The following is an 8,095-nucleotide window of genomic DNA, read 5'->3' as shown; positions in this document are numbered from 1 at the left end:
CCCCCCCATCTCCGGCACGCGTTGGTGCAGTTTTTCAACCACGACCTTTTCTACAAGAAGGTCGTCAGCCACCCGGAGCGTGTGCGGAACCTCTACTTCGCGTACAGCGTCCTGCACCAGGCCATCGCCAAGCTCGCCGACCGGCCGGATCTCCTGCTGCCGGCCAATGCGCAGCTGGGCTTCACCGACAGCGCGGCGGTGCGTGCCCTCTCTTCCTTCCTCTTTCCCGTGTCTGCGCCCGCTCTTTCCCAATCCTCTTGGCTGTCCTGGTGGCTGTCCTGGTGGCTGTCCTGGTGGCTGTCCTGGTCCTTTCGGTCCTTTGGCCCACTCCACCTCACTCATTCACCCCCACTCATTCACTCCCACTCATTCACCCCACTCATTCACCCCACTCATTCACCCCACTCATTCACCCCACTCATTCACCCCACTCATTCACCCCACTCATTCACCTTCCGTTGCGCACACACACAGGCTCTGATCGCCGAAATCACCGAACATGCGCGCGAGTTCCCGCCCACCTTCGACGCGGACCAGCTCTTCAACTCCGACACCGGGGGCCTGAAGTCGGAGTTCCGCGAGCGCTTCCGCCAGCTCGAGCGCCTGATGGACTGCGTCGAGTGCGAGAAGTGCCGGCTGTGGGGCAAGGTCCAGATTTTGGGCTACGGCACCGCTCTGAAGGTCCTGCTCAATGGCGATCCGGCCGGGCCCCGGAGCCCGGTGCTCTTCCGCAACGAGCTGACGGCCCTCATCCAAACCGCCAATCTGGTGGGCGAGAGCATCGAGTTCCTGCACGAGTGGCACGAGCACCACCACCGGACCGGCGGCGGGGCCCGGGGCCTCGTCCCGCCGGGCGGGCACCTGCTGCCATCGCCATCCTCGGCCTGAGGCTCCCCCCCCCCCCGGGCATATCATGTCTGGCGGGGGCGGGGGGCCAGGCAGCTCCCCCCCCCCCCCCCCCCCATTCACCGCTGCTTCTCCACATCTACACATGTCCTTGCGTCTGGCCCTATTTGCGCGCGTGCTGAGCGCAAGGCCCCCTCTCCCCGCTGCTTGTCTTATTTCGCGACCAGGGAAGGGAAATAAAAAAAATACAAACTGTGCACGCCGCTGTTGCCTTGGGCGTGGCCGGGCCCGCGCCTTCACCCGGACCTCGGTCCACCCCTCCGCGCCTCCATGAGCGGGTCTCTCCCTTTTTATTGATGTTCCCTTCCTCTCTCGCCCCTCCTAGATATGCACAGAAAAACCCCCAGGGAAAAGGGCGGGTACATTCGTCGGGGAAGCCCCACCCGACAGGGGGGGGGACCAAGCAGGCAGCAGATACACAAGGACAGGGCGGGCTTTCTTTGGCGCTCTCTCTTTCCCCCCAACCCCCTCGCCGATGCCCGGCAGGGTGGGAGAGCTCGGGGAGCCCGGGGAGCGGGGGGGGGGGCCTCAGATGGACAGGCCGGCCGCCGCGGCGGCCGCCCCAAAGAGCGGCGCCTCGTCAAAGGAGACCGTCCGGTCCTCCGGCCCCGGGAGAGGGTGCGGCGGCGGGGCCGACGGCAGTGCCGGGGCGTGGTCATCCTGCTGCTGGCTGGCAGCCGGCGAGGCGGCGCCAGCGCGGCCACGCCCACGGCCCCCCCCCGCCGCGGGGGCCGCCTTGGCGGCCGGGGCCTTTGCCGGGGCCGCCTTGGTGTCCGGGGCGGCCGAGGTCAGGTACTCGGCGATCGGGAGCTCCCGGCCATGGATGATCGAGTCAAACACCCAGTCAATGCGGACGCCGGGCAGGTCGGAAACCAGGGCCGCGCCGCGGGGCGGCGACGGCGGCGGTGGCGACGACGACGACGACGGGGCAGCGCCGGCCGTGGCGGCGGCCCTGTTCGCGGCCGCCTTCTTGGCGAGGATCAGCTGGAAATCACACCCGAAGGGGGCATCCAGCACCCGGCAGCCGGCTTGCGTCAGGAGCGGGCCCAGGTCGGCCCGGGCCCGGGGCTCCGCCAGGTAGAGGGCCGGCTGCGAGGCCAGCAGCGGCGGGTCATGGACCCGGGGCAGCTGTGGCCGGGCCCAGCGGGACTCCCCCAATGCCACGGCCTTCCCGGTGGAGTCGGGCCAGCTGTCCAGGGTGAATGGCTGCAGCTGGTGCCCGATCGCCGAGGCATTGTGACGCCACTCGAAGCCCAGCCACTGGCCGGCCTCGATGGAGGCCATCACCCAGGCGGCCGCCTGGACCGGGCGCGTGCCCACCAGCAGGGCCATCATGGCCTTGGCCGTGCGCCGGGGGGCATCCAGCAGCAGGACATCCGCCAGCAGGAGCGGGCCCCCGGCGACGGGGTCGATGGCCTCGCCGTGGCCGTCATCGGCCCCGGGGGCCGCGCCGCGCGCCAGGGCCGCCGGGTGCTGGGCAAAGTACCCGGACGTGGCGCCGGTGCACCGGCCCCGGGCATCGGCCCCCGGGAGCCGGTCATTGGCACCGCCGCCGCCGCCGTCGCCGCCACCAGTGCCGGGCACCGGGCTGGCCACCCAGTCCACCAGGCAGAAGGGCATCCCCGAGGGGGTGGCCGCGAAGGGAAGCGAGGGATGGCTGGCCGTCTCCACGGCCTTCGGGTGGCGAATGCCGAAGGCCGCCGAGCTCAGCAATTCCATGGCATCCGGGCCCAGCCCGGAGCAGGAGACATTCGGCTGGCGCATGTTGGCCGCCGTGACCGTGGTCGCCATGGACTGGCGGATGTCCGGCACCGAGTGCTTGACTGGCGAGGGGGCGCCCGGGCGACTGGTGCTCCCGCCGGCCGCCGGCCGCCGGGCCCCATGAAGGCCGTGGTCCTCGTCGTCTTCGTCGTCTTCCTCCTCGTCCGACTCCGACTCCTCGTCCTCCTCGTCATCGAGATCCGACAGGTCGTCGGCGTGCTCATCGTCGGAGGGGTCGTCCTCGTCGGAGCGGCCGCGCTTCCGGGGCTTGGCCTTGCCGCCGGCGGCGGCCTTGGACTTGGAGCCGGCCGAGGCCTTGGCCTTGCTGGCGATGGCGGCCTTCGCCTTGGAGCTGGCAGCAGGGGCCTTGGCAGATGTGGAGCCCCGGGACAGGGCGCCGCGCGCTTTGCCCGCGGCCAGGGGGGTCTTGGGGCCGGTGCCAGCGGTGGAGCGGGAGAGCGCCGACCCGGCCCCCGGCCGGCGGATGCCGATCCCCGGTCGGGAAATGCCCGGCCGACTGGCCGGGGCCTCGGCGGCGGCGGCCGATGTCTCGGCCTCCGGCGTCTCGGCGGCCTTCTTGGCGACCGGCGGCTTCTGTGTCGATGGCATGGCCAGAGGAAATGATGTCAGTCAATGGGGGGAAAATTACACGCGCAGTGGGTTTCGGCCCAGGGACACGGCATGGGGCAGTGGGCGCATGCTCGCGCGCACCTTGGCCGGCGTGTCGGCACGCTGGCGCTTCGGCGCCGCATCCTCCGCCGCATCCTCCGGCTGGGAGGCCTCGTCATTGAGGGTGGTACGCGACCGGCGCCGGCCGGCGGCGGGGGGGGCCGCCCGGGTGGGCGTCTCCTCCTGGGAGGTGGTCTCCGGCGTGGACGCCGTGGCGGAGATCGCGCGCTTGCGGGGAGGCATGCTGGGAGGGGGGGGGGGAGGGGCAGGAGGGGGTAGGGGAACCGGACACAGGGGAGGGGGAGGAACCAAACGGGGCGTGTGTGGATCGGCACCGTACAGGAGGGAAGATGTGTTGTGTCTCTCCATTGCGGGGCTGGGGCCGGCGCGGGGGCGACTTTTGTACCCCCCGCACCCGCACACACACACACACACACACACACACACACACACACACACACACACACACACACACACGCCCTTGCTCACATGCGAGCGGCCGCTCGGCCCCTGGCGGCGGGAGAGACGGGGCACACCACCCGGCCGGGATCCGCCGCGCCCCCAGATCGCAGCCCGCCAAGGGGGGGGGGCATCTGCAGGGGCGCCTGGCGGTGTTTGTCCGGGGGCGAGAAGCGCCCCGGCGCTCGCCCAGGGTGGCGACACCGGGCCCAGTGGCGATCGGCCGCCCCGGTGGCACTACTCGCCCGGCGGCAAGCCCCTGGAGCCCGAGCCATGGCGCCACTGCCCTATGCTGCCAACTCTTTTTCGAGGGCCGGCCGCGGGCAGGGGCCTGCGCACGTCCCGCCGGCGGGGACCAGGGTGGCAGTCCCACACGCGCGCGCATGCCATCCTGTCCTTGTGCTCCTCCACCAGGGCTGCCGTTCTTTGGCCCTTCCCTCTTTCTCCCCCCCCTGCCTCGCTCTCTTCCCCCGGGATGCTGGAACAGTGGCTGGCTGAACACCGACGCCTCGTCCATCCGAGGCGTCGTAGCTGTATATCTTTATATGTGGATCCGCGCATGCGCAGACCCCCGGCACAGCCCTCTCTCCCCCCGCCGCAGCACCAGGAGGGGGGAGGCGGGCCCTCGCCGTGGTGCTGGCGGGCATTCAGACATCGATCGCCGGGCCGTGGCACCCGGGGCAGGGGGTGAAGACGATCCGCGAGGAAGTTATCGACTGCTCGGCCAGGGTCTCGCGCGCGGCCTGGTACGCGTCCTGCGAATGGCGCACCCGCTGCAGCAGGTCGGCCGCCTGCGAGGCGAGCTCCGGCGCGCCGGGCTCGGCCGTGACGGCCGGCGAGGGCTCATGCTCATGCCCATGTTCGTGCCCATGCTCGTGGTCCGGGGCCTGCCGATCGGGGTCCTCGCTCGGGGCAGCCGCGCCGGTCTCGGTGCCATTGGGGTTGCCGTGGCGGCCGGCGCGCGTGGTGGCCAGCTCCTGGCGCATTCGGGCCAGGTCGCCATTGAGCCGGTCAATTTCGTCGCGCTGCTTGCCGCACAGGCTGGCCAATTCCTCGATGTGCTGGGCATTGGCCACCGACCGGGCCTTGAGCGCGTCGCGCTGCCGGTGATACAGTCGGATGAACTCCGGGATCTTCTCGGTATCCTTGACGAGTCTGTGCCCGGGTGCCAGAGGGGGTGCGGGGGGCAATGCCAGGGGGGCGAGGCGACGGGCATACACACGGGCAGCCAAGCGTAGGGCCGGGGGGGGGGGGAATCCCAGCGGAGCAGGCAGGACAGGAGGGGCAAGAAAAGGGACGGGGACAAGAGGAACCAGAGGAGCGTGGAGCAAGAAAGGCAAGAGAGGCAAGAAAGGTAAGAAGGGGATAGGAGCAGAGGGAAGGGGACGGAAAAGCCGCGGGGAAAGGACACGGTCAGAGGAGGAGGAGGAGGAGGAGGGAGAATGGAGGAGGGCCCGGAAGCAAAAACGCACTCCTGGATCTGGTGCTGGGCATGGCGCAGGTCGGCCTCCAGGCGATCGCGCTCGGCGGCCCCCTGCGCCAGGGCCTCGGCCAGGGCCTGGCCCCGGGTGAACTCCGACTCCAGGGCCGCGGCCGAGGAGCTTTGCAGGGCGTCGAGGCGGGCCTGCAGGGCGTCGCGCTGGCGCTCCGCCTGCTCCAGCAACACCTCCACCGAGTTGGCCCGATCCGTGGCCTCGGCCATGGGGTCGGCCTCCTGCGGAGCCCTCCCCGGCCCGGGGGAGGAGCTGCTGCTGCCGCTGCTGCCGCTGCTGCTGCCACCGCCGCCGCCCGGGGCGAAGCTGGCCAACTTGCGCTCCAGCTGGACGATGCGCGCCCGCAGGGCATCACGCTCCTCCTGCAGGCTGTGCAGCAGCAGCGGCGTCCCGGCGGCCGGGATGGCCACCGGCGAGGGGGCCCCCGGGTCCTGGGCGTCCGGCTCGTCGGCGTCGCCCCCATCGCCGGCCAGGGGGCTGGCGTCGGATGGCGAGGTCCCGCCCAGGGCACCGGCCGGGCCGGTGGACGCCCCGCCGCCGGCCGCCACCGTCGACTGGAGCAGCAGCTCGCGGAAGGTGTCCCGCTCGCGAGTGGCCGCTTCCAGGCGCTCGGCCAGCTCGGCCGCATGGCGCAGCCCGGCATCCCGCTCGGCCAGGACCTGGTCACGCTCGCGCGCCAGCAGGGCCGCATGCTGGCGCTCGGCCGTCAGCGCCCCGGCCAGGCCGCCGGCGTCGGCCTGCTGCTGGGCGGCCTGCTGGCCGGCTGCCTGCAGGGCGCGCTCGGCCGCCACCGCCCGCGCATCCAGCCCCCCGGCTCGGGCCTCGGCCTCGGCCAATGCCCGCCGGTATTGGGCCAGCTGCTCCTCGAGGGCGGCATGCGCGGCGGCCAGGGTGCCCCCATGTGCGGCGGCCTCGCGCAGGCTGGTCGCCTCGCGCTCCAGCTGCCGGACCCGGGCCTCGGCCGCCTGCTGGGCCTGCACCGCGGCCAGCTTGTCGTCCGTAAGCTGGTGGAAGCGCTGGTGCAGCTCGGCCCGCTCGTCGACCAGCCCGCGCGAGTCCTCCAGCAGGTGCTGGGTCTCGGCACGTGTGCTGCCCGCGCGCGCGCGGAATGCCGGTCAGATAAAAAAGGGGCAGCGGGAGTCACGAAAGGAAGAAGAAGAAGAAGAAGAGGAGGAGGAAAAGAGCAACGCACCGCTCATGTGCCTGGCGCTCGGAGTCCAGGGCGGCGCGCAGGTCGGCGGCCTCCTGCTGGGCGGCGGCGGCGGCGGCCTCGGCCGCGGCCAGACGCCCGGCCAGCCGATCGGCCTCCGCCGGGTCGGGCCCGGCCCCGGGGCCAGGGCCAGCGGCCAGGGCCTCGGCCAGGGCCGCTTCGGCCTCCTGCCGCGCGCGCCGCAGGTCCCGCAGATCATCCTGCCGCCCGGCCAGCTCCTCTTCCAGACGGATGCGCCGGGCGCGCTCCTCGTCCAGGCGCCGCATGGCGTCGGCCGCCTCGGCGCGGAGCTGCTCCTCCACCGGGCTGGGGCCGGGGCCGGGGGCGCTCGGCGGCCCGGTGTGCGCCTCGGCCAGCGCCTGCTCCAGCGTCCGGATGCGCGCCTGCGCCGCCTCATGGCGCTTGGCCAGGGCGGCCATCGCATGTGCCAGGGCTACGGCCTGTTCGGAGGGCAGCTCGGCGGCGGCAGGAGCGGTGACCGGGGCCGGGGCCGGGGCCGGGGCCGGGGCCGGCACCGAGGCTGTCCCCGGGCCCGGTGCTAGCCCGGGGCGAAAGAGGGTGGCGATGTCAAAGACAGCGGGCGCGCCGCCGGGGAAGCGCTCGCCGGCCGGCGGCGGCGGGGCCACAGCCGGCAGGGGCGCCGCCAAGGTGGCCGGCTCGCCGGGAGTCGATGGCTGGGTGGCCGTCCCCCCCTCGGGGGAGGCGTGCTGCGCTTGCTTGCGCTGTTTGGCCTACGGAGGTGCCGAAATGGGCGCAACCAGTGGCAGCCCGCATGAGGCGTCAGTGACAGTCTCGCATGGCGGGGAGGGGGGGGGGGGGGGTGGGCGGCGGAAGGCACCACCAGAGGCGCCCCCCGGGAGGCTGGGCCCGGGCAACGCACATGACGCAGGACGGCCTTCTTGAAGGACACCGGCACCTGCCGGTCTGGGGCCGTGCTGGTGGCGGAGGCGGAGGGGTCGGACATGGCGACCGAGGCCATGGCCAGGACGGCGCAAGCGGGAGGCCGGCAAAGAGGGCCAAGGGAGAGGGAGGGTGGCGGGGAGCGGCGCGCGGGCGAGCCGGAGGATGGGGAGCAAAGCACACAGGGGGAGGGAGAGGGGAGGTGATCGTTGCCGGCATGTGCGCCCGTACGCCCGGCAGGTTGCTGTTGTAGGGCTGCTCCCGTGGCCGGCCCGCCTCCCCCGCCGATCGCCCGAGACGCGCCCACGGTTAATCTCCAGGGCAAGTGGCCGACCCGCGGCTGGCTCTTCTTCGCGGCGGCCCTCCCTCCTGCGCCCGCTGGTAGACCCCCCCCCCGTGCCCTGGCACATTTTTCTGGTGCCACCGAGAGATGTCACCCAGGCGCGAGGGCGCCGCCCCCCCCCCCCAACTATGTGTGGAACTCCCCGCATCACACGCACATGCCAGGGAGGGAGGACGGAAAAAACACCCAGGCGGGAGCCGGGGCCGACAATGCACAGGTGCCAACGCTCCGGCGCGAGGTTAAGGACAGCGCCGGACCAGCGGGGCGCGAAAAGCAAAGACAACGAAGGAAACAAGGCGATGATGGGGTGTTGTTCTCTTGAGATTGGGACATGAGAGAAGGGGGGGGGGGGGG

At 72.2% G+C, this 8,095-nt stretch overlaps 3 protein-coding genes across 3 annotated transcripts in view; 1 reads left to right on the top strand and 2 right to left on the bottom strand.

Annotated features, from left to right (window-relative positions):
- Window positions 1-888, top strand: part of H696_05979 (hypothetical protein) — a gene marked incomplete at both ends in the record, with an annotated part of 2,897 nt that extends 2,009 nt beyond the window's left edge. The window contains 2 exons of the mRNA XM_009499748.1: window positions 31-198; window positions 475-888. Of these exons, the coding sequence (XP_009498023.1) occupies window positions 31-198; window positions 475-888 (582 nt within the window). The remainder of the gene's footprint in view (window positions 1-30; window positions 199-474) is intronic.
- A 364-nt stretch (window positions 889-1,252) lies between these two features.
- On the bottom strand, window positions 1,253-3,588 carry H696_05978 (hypothetical protein). The gene is made up of 2 exons (XM_009499747.1): window positions 3,379-3,588; window positions 1,253-3,258 (listed from the first exon to the last, which is right to left on the bottom strand). Exons 1-2 carry the CDS (start codon window positions 3,577-3,579, stop codon window positions 1,435-1,437), a joined length of 2,025 nt encoding a protein of 674 aa, XP_009498022.1. The 5' UTR covers window positions 3,580-3,588; the 3' UTR covers window positions 1,253-1,434.
- Window positions 3,589-4,286: 698 nt separating this feature from the next.
- On the bottom strand, window positions 4,287-7,643 carry H696_05977 (hypothetical protein). The gene is made up of 4 exons (XM_009499746.1): window positions 7,379-7,643; window positions 6,481-7,229; window positions 5,268-6,377; window positions 4,287-4,950 (listed from the first exon to the last, which is right to left on the bottom strand). Exons 1-4 carry the CDS (start codon window positions 7,475-7,477, stop codon window positions 4,443-4,445), a joined length of 2,466 nt encoding a protein of 821 aa, XP_009498021.1. The 5' UTR covers window positions 7,478-7,643; the 3' UTR covers window positions 4,287-4,442.
- Window positions 7,644-8,095: the final 452 nt, after the last annotated feature.

This window comes from Fonticula alba (genome assembly GCF_000388065.1).
Source record: "Fonticula alba strain ATCC 38817 unplaced genomic scaffold supercont2.16, whole genome shotgun sequence".
NCBI lineage: Eukaryota > Rotosphaerida > Fonticulaceae > Fonticula > Fonticula alba.
This window is presented reverse-complemented; position numbering and strand designations above follow the sequence as displayed.

Excerpts from the sequence above, each read along its gene's own strand:
- H696_05978 (XM_009499747.1), bottom strand. The coding sequence starts at position 3,579 with ATGCCTCCCCGCAAGCGCGCGATCTCCGCCACGGCGTCCACGCCGGAG. Across the intron at positions 3,259-3,378 it reads GTGCCGACACGCCGGCCAAG|CCGCCGGTCGCCAAGAAGGC; the intron begins GTGCGCGCGAGC and ends TCGACACAGAAG.
- H696_05977 (XM_009499746.1), bottom strand. The coding sequence starts at position 7,477 with ATGGCCTCGGTCGCCATGTCCGACCCCTCCGCCTCCGCCACCAGCACG. Across the intron at positions 7,230-7,378 it reads AGAAGGCCGTCCTGCGTCAT|GCCAAACAGCGCAAGCAAGC; the intron begins GTGCGTTGCCCG and ends GCACCTCCGTAG. Across the intron at positions 4,951-5,267 it reads GCCCAGCACCAGATCCAGGA|ACTCGTCAAGGATACCGAGA; the intron begins GTGCGTTTTTGC and ends ACCCGGGCACAG.